This window comes from Macrobrachium nipponense, chromosome 31, assembly GCF_015104395.2.
Source record: "Macrobrachium nipponense isolate FS-2020 chromosome 31, ASM1510439v2, whole genome shotgun sequence".
Taxonomy (NCBI): Eukaryota; Metazoa; Arthropoda; class Malacostraca; order Decapoda; family Palaemonidae; genus Macrobrachium; species Macrobrachium nipponense.
Genome location: NC_061093.1, coordinates 18,271,145 through 18,291,737, shown reverse-complemented (window position 1 = coordinate 18,291,737; position 20,593 = coordinate 18,271,145). Strand labels below are relative to the sequence as shown.

The 20,593-nt window shown below is 37.8% G+C and overlaps 2 protein-coding genes across 6 annotated transcripts in view; both read right to left on the bottom strand.

The window, feature by feature from the left end:
* Window positions 1-2,940, bottom strand: part of LOC135206661 (zinc finger protein 436-like) — a 105,144-nt gene extending 102,204 nt beyond the window's left edge. For 2 of the 4 annotated variants that reach the window (XM_064238032.1, XM_064238029.1), the window contains exon 1: window positions 2,769-2,902. The gene's annotated coding sequence lies outside the window, so the exon portion shown is untranslated. Of the gene's footprint in view, window positions 1-2,642; window positions 2,721-2,768 lie in introns of those variants that run through there. The other 2 variants (XM_064238030.1, XM_064238031.1) reach the window with 2 other exon arrangements.
* A 1,428-nt stretch (window positions 2,941-4,368) lies between these two features.
* On the bottom strand, window positions 4,369-20,399 carry LOC135206658 (gastric triacylglycerol lipase-like). Of its 2 annotated transcripts, XM_064238021.1 has the most exons (11): window positions 20,136-20,399; window positions 15,486-15,679; window positions 15,069-15,258; window positions 14,319-14,432; window positions 14,123-14,237; window positions 12,802-12,952; window positions 12,319-12,411; window positions 9,148-9,306; window positions 6,455-6,539; window positions 5,849-5,991; window positions 4,369-5,092 (listed from the first exon to the last, which is right to left on the bottom strand). In XM_064238021.1, exons 2-11 carry the CDS (start codon window positions 15,618-15,620, stop codon window positions 4,940-4,942), a joined length of 1,338 nt encoding a protein of 445 aa, XP_064094091.1. In that variant the 5' UTR covers window positions 15,621-15,679; window positions 20,136-20,399; the 3' UTR covers window positions 4,369-4,939. The 2 variants fall into 2 exon arrangements, with proteins under 2 accessions (XP_064094091.1, XP_064094092.1); XM_064238022.1 differs by lacking the exon at window positions 12,319-12,411.
* Between the last annotated feature and the right edge of the window lie 194 nt (window positions 20,400-20,593).

Sequence of the window (20,593 nt, the reverse complement as noted above, 5' to 3'; positions counted from 1 at the left end):
AGGGGAAGAGGAAGGTTAATAAAATACTTAACGCAGCCAAACCTAAGGTGCCTAGTCCTGCCAGGGTGGGAGTATAATCTGCTAACACCTCCCTCACCTCCTTTAATATTCGTTAAAAAGCATGACATTGTGATTTACAGGAATACTTTCCCTAGCCTAGCCTAAGGCTGAAAGTCACCCAATTTCTTGATCACCTTTAACCTTAGCAAAAGACGTAGGCTATGGTCGTTTTTTTGAAATGATTACATTGGAAGCCTCTTATTTATACTTCCACATGTAAAGCAGGAGATATCTCACACGAGAATGTTTGTGCAACTATTCCGCTGTTAACAAAATCTTATTTATATAATGGGAATAGTTAAATGTTAAACATACACAATTATAGTAAACATCTCAGTAACAATATTTTTGCTATGGATTTTAGTATGATTTCCATATTAAGTATACATATTAGGGAGACTTAAGAGCACACAGAGTTGTGGCATTATATTAAAATCATATCACAAAGACTACAGGCAACTTGCAACATTTATTCAAATCAAACATTATATAGTATAGCTAGCTATATTTCAAAGTTACAATAGGGAAGAACAATTAATCTAAATAACTTATGAACTGAAGAATGAGTCAATATAGGTGGAGGGGGTCAAGCAGCCAGGCCTAAGCTACCCCTTGACTGTTGTAGGCAATTTAGAGGGAATATCAAAGATCTAGTATCCTTACCTTGGACAGGGAGAGGGGAGGCTTTGCCCCAGAACCCCTTCCAAGTAAGCCATAAAGTAAAATTGTAGGCTACTATCATGGCCTGATTCCTGCAGGTCACTGACTGAATATTTAAGGCCTTTTGTATCTGTGTGTGTGTAGGGGTGTAAGAATACTACCACCGTAGGTCCTGCGTGTCGTAAAAGGCAACTAAAAGGACAGCTGCTGCCTTGCAGTCTTAATTTCTTTAGTAAAAGGCTAGGCCCTCCGCCAATACTGTGGAAACTGCTGCCTTTCAGTCTTCCTTTTTAGTAAAAGGCTAGGCCCACCTCCAATAACTTTGGAAACTTCTGCCTTGCAGTCTTTCTTTTAAGTCAAAGGCAAGGCCCACCGCCAATAACTGTGGTTGATGACAGCAAGGGCATAAGGTCGTAAAAGCGCCTCTGCCAAATAATAAACTAGCTATGCCTGATGTTGTAAGTTAAGGCACATCAGGCAACCAACCCCTTAGGGTAGGGATAATGGTGGGAGAGAAGAAGCGTCTGTGTGTGTGTGTCTTTTACGTTTATAGTATTTAGTACCATCTTTTATTTATGTTCTTACGTTCATCCTTAAGCAGTTGGTACGAAATACGGTGCCTATTAACTAGTAGTTAGCCTGGTACTGAACTAGAGGGGTGTGGTAAAGAAGAAGTAGTATATCTTAGTTTTACCAGACCACTGAGCTGATTAACAGCTCTCCTAGGGCTGGCCCGAAGGATTAGATATTTTTACGTGACTAGGAACCAATTGGTTACCTAGCAACGGGACCTACAGCTTATTGTGGGATCCGAACCCCATTGTATCGAGAAATGAATTTCTATCACCAGAAATATATTCCTCTGGTCCGCGTTGGCCGAGCCGAGAATTGAACTTCGGACCACCGGATTGGTAGCCGAGTGCCAACGTTGAACTAGAAGGGAATGGTAGTAGGTAGTAGTCTACAGTTTACCAGCCATGAACACATCCAACCGTGCACCCGCCCTCGAAACCTGCATACGCTACCACCCCTGAGACAAAAACAGAAGGCCTAAGCCTAAGCCAGCCCTGTTCACCGGCCAAAATTTGGGTACCAAGATGATGACAGACAAACTTACATCCTCGGTATTTACTGAATTATAGCTACAAAAGAAGAGCAACTTTAGAACAACTTGGCTAAACCTAAAAAAACCATCTGAGCATAGGCCTACAGTAACCTAGTATAGGGTAAAAAACCGCATGGCACAGGGGTGGACCATGTACGATCAACGTGAACAACCCCCAAAAAAGTACATTATAACGCGTCCTGACATCGGAGATGGGCATCAGTCGCGACTTGTTGTTGGTGAGAAACGGAGCTAAAGACCTCTACTTCAGTGTCAGGGCGCGTTATAATGTACTTTTCTTGGGTTTGTACACATTGATCATACATGGTCCACCCCTGTACCATGCGGTTTTTTACCCTAATGTGTACAACCCCAAGAAAAGTACATTATAACGCGTCCTGACACCGGAGTAGAGGTCTTTAGCTCCGTTTCTCATCAACAACAAGTCGCGTCTGATGCCCATCTCCGATGTCAGGACGCGTTATAATGTACTTTTTTTGGGGTTGTACACATTGATCGTACATGGTCCACCCCTGTACCATGCGGTTTTTTACCCTAATACTAGCTAGGCTAAAATTCTAGTCTAGCGTCGAGTTACACGTATCAAAGCCTACACCATACAATTGAATACCCAAGGTAGAATGTAGCTAGTAGCCTTAGTATTACCTATAGGCTAGGTAATAAACTTATTACAATGTAGTAGTAGCTATACCCTATAGTCCTATGTTCTTTAAGGTAAACTGCCTATGGAAAATTAGGGTTAAGTAAGTAATACTTAGGCTATAGAGACACTCAATTCAACTTTGATTATACCTACCTACTAGTAGCCTAGTACCTAGCTAGCTGGGCACCTAGCCTAGTAGCTACCTACTCCTACCGCTATTCAGTCGCCGCATAGGCCTAGGCCATTCCCGGCCTGGAATAGTGGAAATTTTTAATTTACCTAATTCACAGGAGTTACAGCTGAAGAGTCAACTTCAAATAACCCTAAAATGTTAGAAGATATCAATAGAAGTTCCACAAGTTCAATGTATACCGTGAATAAAAATCTTCCGATGTATTTTGACACATAGAAATAGTCGGGGATAATGACCTATGGAACGGCTCTATTCCTCGCTTCAATGTCTAGAACAGGTAAAACATTGTTATTTCACTCTAAAGTGGACATGCAATGAGATTTGCTAATCATCTTAATTTTCACGTATTAATATTTTGTATATCATTCGTTACATCTTTTCCCTTCGTTAAGGTCTAAGTGATTTATTCTGGCCCGGATAATTAATGGCGACTTTTTATATTGTCCTAACCGGTTTTGTCTCTTGTATTCTGTCTCATATATTTATACACTTCTTAACTTTTGCTGCGACCCAGATGTATGGTTTGTTTTTGAACTATTTTCTCTCCCAGGCAGTATCATTATTATTTAAACCTAGCTCGTTCTAACTACAACAGACCCATGGCATTCAAGAGAATTTGGCCAGCGCACTCTACTCCTCTTAAGTTTTTAGAGCCCAGGTAACTTTCTCTGTGCCTTTCATTTTAATTACGCCCACAGCATATGGTCTCACTTTTTCTGGGTAGGTTGGGAGTCGTTTAGTTATTCTAAGTTTTCTGTTGCAGACAAATGGGTTCAGCTGGTAAAAAAAAAACTTAATTATGTGTTATAATAACATATATGAATATGTGAAATATATCTTTAAAAAACTGGAACAGAGGAGTGAGCTATAACTACTTTATAGTACCATTGACAGCTGAAAGATCAAAACCTAACTGAAACGGGTACTGTATTTTTTCCTGCTATATGTGTCTATTATGAATCAGCCAAAGGAATTTCCCCCATGGCGTGAACATGAATATGTCGAGTGAATATGATGAAAGTTTGTGTGTAGATTGCAACCTATACTAGCATGTAAGCCGGTACCGGCAACATTTTTTTTTTTTTTTGGTCTCAGATTATTAAGCAAATCTACACGAACTGTTTCTCAGGCTTGACGTAGCCATTTTCTCTATGATGGATCGAAATTTTATACGAATCTCCACACATTTTCTTTGTTCCTTATGTTTCTGGGAAATCTATTTAATTTTGGGTTAAACCAGCTCCCTGATCACTCTAAGTACATAACACGTCTTTCGAGTTTGTAAGCACCACCAACCCTTTATGCCATCTATAGGTCAAACTTCATTGCTGGAAGCCACCAAAAAAAAAAAAAAAAAAAAAAAAAAAAAAAAAAAAAAAAAAAACAGGAATCAGGCTAGGGTTACAAAATCAGAGCTGAAGTGTCTTGCTCGGAGGAAATCCTAATTACCCCACCAATATATTCTGGACACTTTTCTTCGTTCCAAGTAAACACGGCAACATGACGTCACCGTAAACAGCAAACACGAGCACTATCTTGATTTCCGGTGAAAGGCATTCTGCATATGAGAGAGAGAGAGAGAGAGAGAGAGAGAGAGAGAGAGAGAGAGAGAGAGAGAGAGAGAGAGAGAGAGAGATCTAATATTTTTTTACACGTCGGTTGGTTAAGGTAGGAAATTAAAGGCTCTTAAAACTACTGTTTTACTTAAAGTTACATCATCTTTGGTTAAATTTTATCCGAAGTCCTGTAGTGGTTGACCTTATAAGGAAAAGCAATTAAAAGTAACAATGTATATTGTTTTGAAAAAAAAAACATTTGTCATTTTCTTTCCATAAGCTAGGATTTCATATTACAGCTTAATGTTTAAACTATCAAATAAATGAAACCCTCTAAATAAAATTCCAAGACACAGTAGGTCTGTAGGTCTACATTACGGTCAGGCTAATAATAGGATACACTGGCTCTGCTCGGCAAGTGAATATTAAACATTTCGAAAAAAAAGTCCTGTTCATTTCACACAAATACAGCAACAATCGAGGATTCAGAAACTATTTAATTGAACTTGCGATAACACAGCAGATCAGGAGGTCTTACTATGAACGTCGTATATTCAAGTTAAAAAGGAAAAAAAAAAAATATCCGAACATGATTCTGTTGTCGAAGAAAGCACCACCAAAGGTTGGTCCTTTTTTTGTTTGTTTGTTTGTTTGTCATGCTGTCTTTTTCTGATCCCAAGAAACGCTCGCAGACTGCTGAATCAGTAATACTGATCGAAGAAGTCGATGATGTGTTTGTAGACCAAGCTTCTGGCGTTCTCCCCCCATAAGAAATCCATATGATTAAAGCTGTTATGCTGAACTTGATGGTTAAGAACAAGATTGGACACCTCTCTCAACGTACGTGCGACATCCTGTTACAAATAATAAATTGGGCTTGAATAATCTCAAGTGACTAATATGATTGTACAAGAAATGAACGTGTGATTGTTTCATTGCCTTCTCTTAGTTTCAAGGTCCAGTTGTAGTTATTACATATTATAGGGTTGTGACATGAATCTATCGGCCAGACATGCATTAGAAGATTTTTCTAGGCAGATATTCGATAGAAAATTTAAAATATAAAAAAGTGGGCTGATCTATATAATATTGTAGCACACAGGTAATCAATTAAAGAGCATCAGTATTATTTCAGAAGCTTTCATTCGGGTGGACAGCGGTTGTAGAATTACATATTTCAGTACATCTTTTACCAAATTAAAAAGAAGAAGAAGAAAACAAATAACACTAGGAAGAGTAGGAAAGGACTATCACTAGAGTCACACGAAACCTTCACATAAGATAATGTTAAATAATCATTTGACGAAGCCATCGCAGTTTAATTACTATACCATAGAGACAGAGGGGATCAAGAGGGGAGCAGTAGTAGTAGTAGTAGTAGTAGTAGTAGTAGTAGTAGTAGTAGTAGTAGTAGTAGTAGTAGTAGTAGTAGTAGTAGTAGTAGTATAGATAGGGACTTAAGTTGAAACGGCTCTCTCATTCGTTTTCTTTGGCTTTTTATTAACTACTACTACTATTACTACTAAGTAGTAGTAGTAAGATGTATTGCCTCCGAAACGCCTGCAAAACAGTTGGGCACATGGACCGTTAATCTGCGCCGAAGAACTTACCCTCGGATCAGCCAGCACATCACTCGAGGACCAAAATCCCGCAACAGGGACCGTGACTTTTGAGAGTTCAAGTCGCGTAGGTCTGAGACTTCCATACAATTGGTGGTTTTTCGTCGGACCCCAGTCGTACGCTTGGAATGTTCCTGGAAAATGGATAGATAGATTACCAGATGAATATGAAGGTAGTTTTACTTATATATCTACATACTAATACGTTTAAGGAGCATTTCTTTAAATATAGCATATTTAAAAACTGATTATAATTCACAATGCAATGTAGTACTACTTGTTTTCAACTTATGCGCTAAGTGGAGTTTTTATTAATGGTCAGGTACATCAGTAGGCCTAATTATTCCAGAAAAGGGGTATGCAATCTCTGCAATATAGGCTTCATCGCTGATGGTTCGGCTCATGGTTCAGCTGATGTTAGTTTCTTCTTCTTCTTATTCTAAATAAAAATGGTTGAACATGACAAATAAGCAATTCCGCTGTATGTTGTACACTGATAAAATGGACTACACAACTCCAGGAGATTAAAGTTACTGAAGTTTGTGATCACAAAGACGATCGAAGTACAAACTTCTGAAACGACGAGAAACCACTTACTGTCTCGAACAAATTGGAGAAGATGAGCAAAAATGCGGAATGATGACCCAGCCGGAGTGTGCGCTGCTATGACAGGGAGATAAACCTGGAAAACAAAGTTCAGATAACAGGAAATAAAATACCAGAAAAATGGCGGAATACATTTGAGAAGGCTTCAAAATGAATAACTCTGTTAACCTGGGAAGCGCTGGTTGTCGTCAAATCATAACACAGCACTACCTCAGTAACTGGAAAAGTAAAAGGTTGAGGTGGGGTGGTTATAACAGTAAAAATTATTTGTTAATATTCTGTAACAACAAGTTCACTAACATCCCCTTAACTTTTGAGAGAGGGGAGGAGTAATTAGAAACGGTAGGTATTATGGTTAAGTGATAATGAAATTACAGCATTCCAAGAATTTAAACAATTATTCTAAGCCGAAGAAAATGTTTAAAGCATAAGACACGCCCAATTGTGAAGTCTTAAAGAAAGTAAAGCTAAAGACAATTAAATTGCTAAAAGGAGAGAATAACGTGGGAATTCATTGTCATTTGAAATAATGGATTAATGATACAATAGAGAAAAGTTAGTAGCACTGTAAAATTAAATAGCTCTGCAACTAACTTGAACTATGTTTTTGGGGTGGCCACTTAGGAACCAGGACCATGAAAACAACAGGAAGTCAAAACAAAACAAAGTGTACGAGAATATTACATAATTTCACATGAACTGCTGTGGTAATTGTATAAAATAGAGAAAAAGACGTTTCTATAAAACGTAATACTACACACGCACTTTACTAGTGGCCCGATGTTTAACTTTGCGTTTGCTCCGTTCGTTGGATAACTATTCATGAACGTGCAAAGAGGATGGGGAACTCTATATACCTATCTTGTCAGTGGCTTAATTCACAAGGAAGTAATGGACAAGTCTTTCATTGTAAAGAAAGAAAGCTATAAGAGACTTAGGAAAAACTGACTAGTGTAGACTTGAAAATCAATATGCCGTGCGCTGTACGCAGTCTGCACACCGGTGTACTATAGGACTAATGAATTTCCGGGTCACACATGGCACCCTCGGCCTAGAGGGATCGCGACCGAAACTAACTGCCGTACCAGTAAATAGTCACGTACAGGCGTAATTCAAGGATTACTGAACTCCGCGCTCACTCACTACGTAAAACGAACAATCGTTTGATAATTTTCCAGTGATTACTTACGCTTACAAAACCTTGCAGTGGAACTATACTCTGTTTTTTTTTCATCTGTCCATCTGCCTGTGGTGTTTTTGTATGGTAACACTGCGTCCCGAGCTTTAGATAGTTACGCTATGTGTAAGTTTTAGGTAAATAAAAGGATATCTGGGCGTACATTTGCAACTGAAAAGTGTTTTAATAATTTACTGTATGCGCATTACACCGTTAACATTCGAAATAGGATATTATTATAATCGTTGAATGTAAGCTGAATGTAACTATCTAAAGCCCGGGACGCAGTGTTGCCATACAAAAACACCACAGGCGGATGGACAGATGAAAAAATATAGTCATAAAGCAAAATGAAAACATCAACAGGATATTCACATTTTCTCGTATATTATATATATATATATATATATATATATATATATATATATTATATATGTGTGTGTGTGTGTGTGGGTAGGTACTACATATATACAATTGACATAAGATAATTAGAGTAGTTAAAAACTATATTCTTAAAATTCATGATTAAAAATATTTATTTTTATTAATTGTCTTAATATCTCAATGTATATATAATCTAAAGTGTGGAATTTTAGACAAAAAAGAAAAAAAATCTGCCAGTTCCTGTTCTAGAGTAATTCAAGCGAATAGCACAAAACCTGGACTAAAAAAGAAAGAAAAATTGTTTTTGACAACCAGACAACCAAAACTGACCCATCAGCTATGTAAGGAGATAGACTATGTTAAGACCAATAGCCACTTGTGGGTCCTGGTTATGACTTTTTTTTTAACCCAAAGACATTATCACCTTCAGATAGTTTAGAAGCTTTAAATCATTGCTAACAGATGACGCTTTTATATCTACGAGTCTGAGAAAAATGCTAGAAAGGTAACCGACACAACCTAAAGCTGCCCGTACACGGGACACTTTCAGTGGTGTTGTTTTAGATTTAGCTGGCCTTATGCCAGGACGGGCTCTTGCTCATAGAGCAGCCCGTAGGGCTTTCAGTGGAGAGTGATTGAAAACATTGAACACGTGTTTACACGAAAGGTCGCAGACGAGCTACAAGCAGTGGATGCTGCTAAAAGAGTGGCTAGGAAGTGGCTATTGGGTCTATTTTCCTAGACACACCACAGTCGCTCGCCAGTACTGGCCGAGGATAAAAAAACGTAATTTCAAATACACAATATATAATTTATATTTCTAAATCTTATTATACTGGTCTATATTAGAGCTCCTTGCAGCGAGTAAAATATGAAGCTAATTATTTTATATATATCTTTAGCGGTTTCTTTCTCTTCAGTAGCAAAGCACATGTTAGAAATTCAACTGTCGCGGGCAGAAATAGCGTCTCCGAAAGAAAACATTAGTGAGGTTGGATTTCTAAGATAGCAACAGCCTTGACAGCTAGTTACTGAAACGGAAGAGTGACAGATAGACAGAAAGGTGGTTGTTAATTTATCAAGGCGAATATCACAGGTCGGCTCAATACAAAATATATCTCACCGGATCTACGTTCCTCGAACTGGGTCCAGCGATCATATCGACTATGAGCTGACATATTGGTCTGAAGAAGATCGTCTCCGAACACAGTCCGGAGACCATCATTGCCGTAGTATTTGTTGGTGCCATGAATTCCAGTTGCCCCTTTTTCGCTAATGAACGCTGTCGGAGAAAAGGGGGGAGGGGTGTTGTTTGAGATTTAATAATAATAATAATAATAATAATAATAATAATAATAATAATAATAATAATAATAATAATAATAATAATAATAATAATAATAATAATATTTTATTGAAAATAATGGCAGAATTCACAGAATTGATTTTGTACAATATTCTTTCAATTCTCCTTATGATTTTTCTTTCTGGCACGCTGGTATTATAAAGCAGCTGTCCAATGTTCATCGTGCTGTAGGTCGTCAACGGAAATTTCGGGCGGGCTGGTGTTATCAAAAGCAAAACTGGTTATCAGGGACAGGCTGGGGTCGTCAACAGGTATACAGGGTGGGGGTTTCGTAGGTCGGGAACAGGCCGTAGTCGTCCCGTCCCGAAGATGGCCAAACGAGGTGGCCGAAACATGTAGACGTGCCTTGAAAACCAGAAAAGAAGAAATAACAAGAAATACCGGATAGACCCCTGACGACTACGGCCTGTTTCCCGACCTACGAAACCCACCTGTATACCTGCTGACGACCCCCCAGCCTGTCCCTGATAACCAGTTTTGCTTTTGATAACACCAGCCGCCCGAAATTTCCGTTGACGACCTACAGCACGATGAACATTGGACAGCTGCTTTATAATACCAGCGTGCCAGAAAGAAAAATCATAAGGAGAATTGAAAGAATATTGTACAAAATCATTCTGAATGAATTCTGCCATTATTTTCAATAAAACTTGTTTGAAAGAAGGTCTGTTTTCCAGCGTACAATAATAATAATAATAATAATAATAATAATAATAATCAAAAGAAAACTCATAATCACATGAGTCAATATAATGGGAAAGTAAATCCCAGTAGGACTGTTTGGTTGTGTTATTCAAGATAAATCTAGAAGAAAGCAGATTGACGAGGAGGACCGTGAAGGTCATCGAAAGCTTTCTGCTTTATATATCTTAAATAACATAATCAAACAGTCATACTACTGTGGATTTAAGTTTCCAATAATATAATAATTATATAAGGATGTATAATCTCGGAGGGTATTAATATATAGGCCTACAAGTGGATGCTGCGTTGGCTCTAATAATATTTTCCCACCGAGACTAAAAAATAAAAACTTTGATCCTTAATTATTTCTAGTGCTCACACATTCAGTAATTATTATTAACTCTTCACACGAAGTTTTCAGAACATTCCAGAGCCAAATGCTTGCGTACCCCGGAAGTATGATCTACAACCTGCATCCCTCCAGGAGGCTCTGAGTCTCCTTAGAGCCAGGGCAGTTTCTAGCTTTGCGGGGGCCCTAGGCAAGGTGCTATTTGTGGGACCCTAGATAGATAGGTAGGTAGGTACTTCATTATCACCGAGGGGTTTGTCAAACTGTGATGAAGCGATTCCTAGCCCTTTAGATGGTCTACTAAGATGCAAGAAACTATTAAAATTCACATTTATTTATTTCACATCTATTTCAAAGTGCAAAGATAATAAAAAAAAACCAACACTTAACAATGCTTAATTAACATCACAGTTACACACCTACCAGAAAAACAGCTATTAATTCAGATTATTCACAGTAACAGTGTATCGTCCTCAAAATGTCTGCTTCCTACCAAAAATCATCAATAATGTCCTCATATGATACCTGCTTGCCCACTTCATGGTTGATGCTGATTATTGCAAGACCAGTGAGCTGATCCTGTCCCATGGAAGACCTTAGATAGGTCTTGATGAATTTCAGCTTTGAGAAGCTCCTCTCTGCTGAGGAGGCCACAGTCAAAGGCAGAGTGCAGGCGATTCTCAGGGCAGCCCACAGATTGGGATACAGTTCCTCCAATCATTTTTTTTTATTTTTTGGGGATAAAGGTGGGGAGCTTAAGAGAAGTCATGTCATCTGAGGGTAAGCTCGATAAGTTTTTTACTTCCACAGCCAGTTTCTTTCCATCAATGTCACTTTCATTTCCAGTGCTTAATGTCTTGCAGAGGTTGTCACACTGGTTGCTCAATGCCTGATCATCCACTTTTTGGAAACTGAGCAGCACTCCAAATCTGTCTCTCACTTCACCCAGTGTTTCAAACCTATCAGTTAAGGATTCAATGGCTGTGTCAACAACAACATTAAAGAATGTTGCTTCTAGCCTCTTCATGGCATCTGCAATGGGCTCATCTGGGCTTCGTAAGCAAAGTGCTTTTTGTGTTTCATAATCTTTTCTCTTTGAGTACAGCCCTATATTCGTTTCCTCACACATGTCTTTAACAGAGGCCTGAGCTGAAGAAAAGGCAATTCTTCTGTAGTTACAGAGATGTTTTTGCTTTAGTGAGGAGGTCAGCTGCCACATCAAGCTGCGTTTTAGTAGACTGCAGGAGCTTGCCGACATGGTTTACATGTTGTAGAATGTCATACCATACGACTGTACAAATAATAAATCTTCTGCCAAACTTTGGATTTCAACCTTGGTCAGAGGATCCATCACAAATGGTAATAAAAGAAAATTGTCATAGGTACACACATAATGTAAAGCGCACATGACAAAATCTTTAAATTTTCAAATTTAAAATTTGAAAATTAAAAATTTTCAAATGGAAATTTCAACTTTTCATGGGGGGGGGGGGCGCCCTGGGGTGGCTTAGGAAATTTAAATTTTCCCAAACTACCCCGGGGGTCCCCGGTGGCTTGGGGCCCTAGGCAATTGCCTAGTCCGCCTATAGCTAGAAACGCCCCTGCTTGGAGCTCTCGTTAATGTTTGTAAGTTTTAATTAAATATAACTGCATGAGAAGGGGGTCAATTATTCACCCATTCTGCAATGAATTAAACCTTAGGTACGATATTATCGACAGCGATAGCGATAATAATGCATTAATCACCCCAATCTTTAGGACTTTCTGGATATTTAGGCTAATATATTCACACTGTCTTTTTATTTTCTTTGGAGCCACTCGTAGTCGTGGCACACGGCCTAATCAAATGTATGGTGGAATCATTTTTAGTTTATAAACACTTGCCATTGACATACTTCTAACTTGTCGGTGACTGGCGCTAGGAACCCAAGCTGCGCGTGTCCGTGGTACATGTAGGCAACAGGACCCATCCCTGCCATGGCTCTGATCTTGTGGTAGGGTAGAAAGATTAAATGTATATTAGCAAAAGACAGTTAATAAATCAAGTGGTTAACGCATACGAGAATATGTGCTTCTCAGCATCAAAATAAGGGGTTATATGCACATCCAATGTCCCCTTAGACCTAGGTCAATGCATACTGGAAGATTTACCCTCAAATTCCGCCTCCGTTCTCTCTCTCTCTCTCTCTCTCTCTCTCTCTCTCTCTCTCTCTCTCTCTCATCAACTGAAATCGTGAACAATAGTCATGGTACCCTAGGTAATTTTAAACATTCTTCATCATATCCTACACTCTTCATACAAGACTGTATACAAGTAATATAAAGAAAATATTTACGTAACTAGAAGTAAAAAAAAAAAAAAAAAAAAAAAACCTTACCCATGAATTGATGTGAGGATGTATACTCATCATAGCGAAGAACAGCATGTTTCCCATCGAATGACCGATGTAGTTTAGTTGGTTCACTCCTGTTTGGGTTCTAACGTATTGTAGCATGGCGGGCACGTCGTACCGGGCGCACGTATCGATACTGAAAATGACAGACAAACACACATACACCTATATAGCTGTTTAAATTAATGCAATGTGTTGTCTGAACTCGTATACTAATTTTGCCTCGTAGCGTCAACTCAGCTCATACATTGTATCTCAATTGGCTGGCTGAATCTAAGTAGTAAACATAGGCCTATTAAACATTTTATCATTTCTCAAACATTTTCACTTTGCTTTATCATGGCCTTCGACAAAATCCCTGAAGCACGTCTTTCTAAAAAAAATAAATAAATAAAAGTTAAACTCAGTTTCATTGTTTCTCCCTCTCTGTTACGCTATAAATACAGCACTCCCGAAATTATTTGCCTGGAGTCACATGATTGTGAAACAAAAAGAGATATCGGTCGAAACTGACAAACATTCGATTGCCTCACACTTTCAAGGTTGAAAATTTCACAAGATTGCAAAGTTCAGAAGAAGAAGAAGAAAAAGAAGAAGAAGAAGAAATAACAGTGGAAAATTCTTTTCGAAATGTTGCCTAAGCAGTGACAAATCGATGATGAATCAAAGGTAACTACTACAAGTTTAATAAATTTCTTAGGTCTAGAATATTATTGTTATATTTAAAATAACCTGAGGAGATAGATAATTCACATTTCAGCCTCGCTGTCAGTCTACTCTTGCAGTTAGTTCTAAACTTCTAATCCCATGCATGCTTAACATCTACAAAAACCAAGTTAACATTTCATGCCAAATTAATGAATGTCCGTTTTTAGGTTAATTGTCACACGCATATGAAAACATTGATCTAATCATGGTCAATTTCGCACAAAAATAATAAAAGATTAACTGACAACTGAGATAATAATGACTAGCTTAATTGTCACTAAAAACCGCTTGCCTTTTGTGCGTATTTGTTACGCAAATTAGTGCAATTTCGGAAAAGTAACTCGAAGAAATAACTGTCACTGGAGTTAGGTTTTGAAACAGCTCAGCTTCCGCTTACGTGTTTGGTACATAGTATATATTTTGGAGTACTGTCATTACCAGCCCACTTTGGTAATCATACCACTCAAGTAGCCATACGATGATTCGCCGTGTGCATTACACTTTCTCCTCTGTTTTCCGATTTGGTGACTTATTTAATATATCCATCTTAAGACTTAGAAACAATTCAACATATATTTACAATTTATTATTTATTTACCTGAATTCCCAAAATTGTGTATCGCTAGGCGAAAACTTGGTATGTCTCCTCCCGTAGATATTCCCTCGCATGTTTCCCAGCCAGACATCGTACCCTTCGTTAGACATCACGAAAGCTGAGATGAGAAAAAACAAATTATTTATCGCTATTCAACACTCTTCCTGACTTTGTTTCTTCTGAAATGGACATCACTCACCCAGTGCTTGGTCGTGGTCGTTCATGACGAAATCGGCGCTGGAGCAAAGGAAGCAGTGCAGGAGAAACACTACCTTTGGATCTCCCCGGTGTGTGATTTCTCCGGCGGACGACTCTGAAAGGGGATGACGTAACGTCTGTTAAACTAAAAATTTGACTTTCCACTCTCACTGGCATACATTTCCTGCCTTATGACATGGTATGGTAGTATACCTAAAAAATATCTTTAATGTATGGAGAGTAGTTTCTATCAATGAACAGTATATTACAGGATTAATAGAGTATTATTATTTCGTTGCCTCAAAGATCGGAACTTCCTCCTAAGCCCACCACTAACATTCGGTTAAGCCTGCACAGTTATAACTGCACAGTGTGCCGGTAAATCTTCGCCACTAACAATAGTCTTTTTCCTTAGTCCTCCGTAGTAGCCACGCCATCAACATACGATGCTCCTCTATGATCTTCACCATATTAACGTTGTAGTGCGCATGCACAGCCGAATTGACCTGAGGTTCATCGATTGGGATAAGCTATTTAATCAGGGCGCCTGCGCAGACCAGATAAAATGCAGGTTGTCCACACTAACGTTCATTTATGACTGCACAGGCCGATTGTGCAGTTATAACCGTGCAGGCATAACTGAACAATAGTGGCGGGCTTTAGACTAATGCCATAGGTATCTAACCGTATAGAACCATTATACTACGAAATCATGTTTGATAAACCCCGATACATTACCGATGTAGCTTACTTTCATGATCTGTCCTTGCGCTGGTATTCAGTAGCTGTAGCTCTATGGGTTTTTCGACCTCATTCTGGACAGAATGCTTAAGATTCAGGCGTGAATGAAAAGGGATTCTATGGACCTCCAGGATGTATCCGTCATCTGTGACGACGTGATGGACTTCCGCTGGGTATCCCCGAGCTCGTATCATCTCGGCCTGTAATAGAAAATGAACACTTTCGGTGTTATTGCGACTTCTTTCTGTGAAGGATAATTATTCGATAAAATACCACAATGTATTTAATCACAGTCAGTTATTCTGGTTGACTGCATTTGTGGCTAAGGCTCGAAACAGGAAGTATTTAAACAGTGCCAACGACCTCTTCTGAAAGCGAGAGGCGTTATTCCGTCTTAAAATAGAAGTGAAAAACCTATGACACTTACCGTCGTCATGTATGTGTGAGGATGTATCCTGAAACCCCGACGTATTCTGGAGGTCCTGTTGTTATCTGCTTGAGAAATTCCATAACAGCAATAGGCGACGAATATTGTCGCCAGAACTTTCGGTAGAGCAGCCATGGCTCTTTGCTCAGCAAGAGAGTCCTCTTGTTGAAAGATGTCTTCCTCTTTTCACGGCCCTGTTTTAACGGATGAGAAAAAGTTTCTTGAAGGAAACTCAGGATAATATAGCCATCTGCCGTCAGAAAAAGATTGTATTACTTCTTTATGCTGTCCGTATGAGTCACTAGAAAATAATGCAGAGAAGGAACCACGCTATAAACGGCTGGAAAGAATGTAAATAGTCTTAATAAAGTGGTAGATAATTATGCTATAGATCATGAGGAACAACCACACAAGCGCTTTAGTCAATCAACATTTTTATTCCATTGGGACATTTCGGCTTTACAACACTAAGCTATTTTCGACCTAAAATAAAAGCAAAACACCAAAACTGAAAATTTTGAACTAGTAAAATACAAATCAAAGAAAGGCACGCTATATACACTCGAGTATAATTTTTTTTATAAACTACATTACCATAAACCACACTCAGTCGCACACACTACCCAGAAAATATTGTGAGTTAAAACTAACAGAACTCGGTGAATTACGATATAAAAAAAAAACTAAGAAAAAGAAACTGGAGAGAAAAGAAATAAAAGACGTCAACAAAACACAGGACTAAGAAACATTAAACAAAAACCAAGACAAACAAAATTGCACAATAGATAAATGAGTCTGATGACTAGAAAGCGAGAGCGGATAGAAAATAAGTAGATTATGCATAATAGAAAGAAAGACTGAACTTAGTTGACTTGTGGCTTAAGTTTGTTAATATATAGATTCTAAAATCCCTAAATCAGACAATTTTGAACATGAATATACAATTTTAAAATTCCTTATACATAGCTTTGCCTGATTGCATCTACTGCAGCGTTCACGGTTGGAAGACTGCTGCTTGATAACTAAGTCTCTTTCTAGCCTCTACCTGTCCTGTCACTGATCCCTGCGTTATTCCTCCAAGGTGCTGGCAGTAGTACTATCTCGTTCACAGCCCCTTAATGGACCTATCCAAATACCCTACTTGGCTGTTGAGGCATGTATAATGATAAACAATACCAGAACGCAATAAATCAGGCAGTTTATCTTTGAAAGGCAGTAAGCTTTTACTTGTAAAATCTTTACTAAAAATGAACTTCAAAGTAATCTGTGGATAAAATCCTCCAAAACTGGATTTCAATTCCTTCTCAAGCTGCTTAATTGATTTACCAATGTAAGGCAATTTGCAGTACAAAACTAGCTTAGGAACCGTAACAACTTGCTCTTAAGGACTGTGAACATTTTCTAGATTTGGCCTAATATGTTTATAAACTAAAATTGTCTGATTTAAGGATTTTAGATTCTGAATGTATTCACAAACTTAAGCAACAACTCTACCGTAATCAGTCTTCCTTTCCGTTATCCATAGTCTACTGCTTTTCTATCAGCTCTCGCTTTCCATTCATTAGGCTCATTCATCTATGGTGTACTTTTTCTTGTCTTATCTTGGTTGTTTTAATATTTCTTAGTGTTGAAGCCAAAGCGTCCCAATGGAATAAAAATGTTGACTAAAGCGCTTGTTTGGCTATTCCTGATGAAGATCTGTAGCATTCTTATCTTCCACTTTATCAAGGCTCTTTTCATTCTTTCAAGCCGTTTACTGCGCTTGTTTTGGCTCTTCCCGGTGAGGATCAGTTCCCCTATGAATCAATCTCTTGCTACAGATCTTGCAAGCACGCTAATTATAAGGAATACCACTATACGGCTACACGTTTGTGAACAAGCGTGAGTGGCTCATCTAACCGAAATCTACGAGGCAGTAGTGTTTGCTTAAATTTGTCTATTACAATAAAGAACAGGTAGGTTATACCAGCTGTACAATACAGACATCAAGTAGATATGACTAGAGGCGTCGTTGACGGCCTAACTCTGAAGACGCTAAGTCAGGGTTCGTGAAATAAGAGATGAGAAACATTACGTAACGTAATGAAAAAAAGTTCAGAGTACGTCCTCTCAAGATTCATTGTAGGATTAGCCGAGGAAGTATATGCTGAATATTAGGCCTATATGAAAGCACTATGCAATGCGCAATACAAAAGAAAAAAGGAACTGCATTCTTTAATTATTCATTTTATATGAAGAGATCATACATCAGAGTCGCAATTTATGTGCTCTTGGCGTAAAAAAAAGAAGAAAAGAAAACTATTTGACAATATATTTTACTGACTCGGCCAACAAATTGTTTCTTCACGTGTGAAAAAAAGTAATCGGTCAATTCGGACTCTAAAGATTTATAAATAGCACTACAAATATGCCTTCTCGGTATTTCTCTTACTAGTAGCTATGCCTCACACGTTTTACGGCAGTAAAAATGACTTTCACTTTCTCGTTTAGTGTTTTGTATTACGCATTACATGCCTAAATTAGTAATTTTAACGGCATCAACAAACACGCACGTATCCTTATATGTGTATTTATACATTCATACACACATTACACACACACACACACACATATATATTATTATATATATATATATATATATATATATATATATTATATATATATATATATATAGATCACATAAAAACCCTAAAAAGTTAAATGAAACAAAAGAATCTTTTAGTGCTTCCTTTTTATACTTGTTTCAGTCAATAACAAAATGAGATAATACAAGCACTGGGTATTCATGTTGTATTCAAATCGCTTGGAACGATTAGAAACTTGCTAATGAGAGATTCGCCGTTAACTGGAACAGGATGTATTTATAAGAGTGTGTGTAAACAATGTAATAAAAGGTACGTGGGACAAAGTGGGAAGACGGGCAAGACGCTGGCTGTTCGACTGAAACAACACAAATATAGTGCAAGAACTGGTGATACGTCAAATGCATCATTCGTACATATGGATAACATTTAGTAAATGTGGTGTCAACTGGACAGCATCGAAGGAAATTATGTTTGACAAAGATCTAATGAAATGAAATTTATCAGAATCCTGCTCACTTAAAAAAAAGACATAAGCCTAGGCTTATGTGAAGTTGTTGAAATTTTAATGAAGGGTATTTTAAAACAAGAGGGCTATTAAGCATTACCACTGTTCGGTAATTGTTAGCGTTGTTTGTCTTTTAAGCATTGGCTGTCTTGACACAAAGTCTTCTTGGGACTGTATTTGTTTCTTTGGCACTTATACCTGAACCCTGATGAGGTGTAGAAATACATGAAAGCGCTTGGTTCAAGTAATTTCTTTTCACCCTACTCCTGGTTGAATGCATATATATATATATATATATATATATATATATATATATATATATATATATGTGTGTGTGTGTGTGTGTGTGTGTGTGTGTGTGTGTGTGTGTGTGTGTGTGAACAAAGTTACAGCCACGAAGGAAAATTGAAACACTGGAGATGCTATGTACTTTTGTCCCATTACAAAGACATGGTCATAGCAACTGTGACCATTCTTGGTAATAAGACGAAAGTACTTAGCATCTCCAGTGTGTCAATTTTCCTTCGTGGCTATAATTTTGTCCGTATAATCATCACGTTTTTTTATTTCTTCGTAATTTAAAATCACACACACACATATATACACACACACACACACACACACAACACACACACACACACACACACACATATATATATATATATATATATATATATATATATATATATGCATACATATATACTATATGTACAACTATCACAGAAATTTGGAACGTAAAGAATTTATAAATAAAGGTAGAAGCCACGAAGGAAAGTGAAACAATGTATATATTATGTGTATGTGTGTGTTAATTGCCAGGGCTAAAGCGGTCAGACATGTTTTATAATTGAAAATGGCTAGTCATGATAAAAATATTGAAACCAAGTTGCAAATCATACAGTCAAAGAAATTATTCGGTAAGGTCACAGATCCCAGTTACGATTTTTTGGTTTCAAAGACCTTAGTTAGAATGCTAATGGTCAAAGGTCAGAGATATTAAGCTGATCGCTAGAAATTAAGAGACAATTTCTTTGAAATTTCCTTGTGGTATATACAATGATTTGAGAAATTCTCTATCAATGTTAAAAACATTTACTTCAAGCAATACCTTAAAATCATTTAAAACTAAAAAAATTAACTCTAGATAAGAATTTATTTTTAAATTTAAGCAAAAATTGACATTAGACTATAAAAAACATCTCCATAGACAGGCTGGTCATAATAACCACCTACAAAAAATCATTACAATAACATTCGAATGAATAGCATAAGCTATTCCTGACTATCATAAAAACTGAACTTCTCAGTAACTTATTGCTTAATTCTAAAGCTGGGCAACGATTTTCGTAAAAATATAAATCAACACAAAACGTTCACGGATAACGTTACTTACCCTCTATCAGTATTCTGAGGTTCCCGCGGCCTCAAGAATATGAACTTTATAAAACGTCACTCATTTCAGAAATCAACACGATAACAATTTTGTTGATATTTTACTAAAATCATCAGATTCTACACAGACAGAACACAATCAGTGTTAAAATACCGTGATCTCCTCACCTATAACGTGAAAATACTTAATCCAACCGACCAACAACCAACTTCGATCAACATTTGCGGCGAAAGGCGAATTGTTTCGTCAAATGCACAAAAGGGCGTTTCCAGTTAGACAATGTCAGTGAACTACACTTCTCCAACGTATATCTGAGATATAGTATAATTAACAAACACTTATATACTAAACTAATAGAAAATCAAATCGGGCCATTCACGAAACAGAGGGAAAACAGGTAGCGACACTTCAACGGAGCAGACTGCGAGTAATCCAACACCACACTGCAGGAGGTGGAAGATCCGCCGAGTCAAGCTCGTTGGCCATCGGGGAACGAATGTAGGTGAAGGTCAAGAAAGTCTTCGATTCATCGGCCCTGTCAGAATAGTCGACTTTGCTGAGACCAGCAAGCAATTTCCTTCGATTGTAGTGTGATGCGTGATTTGCAGAACTTGAAATACAACGG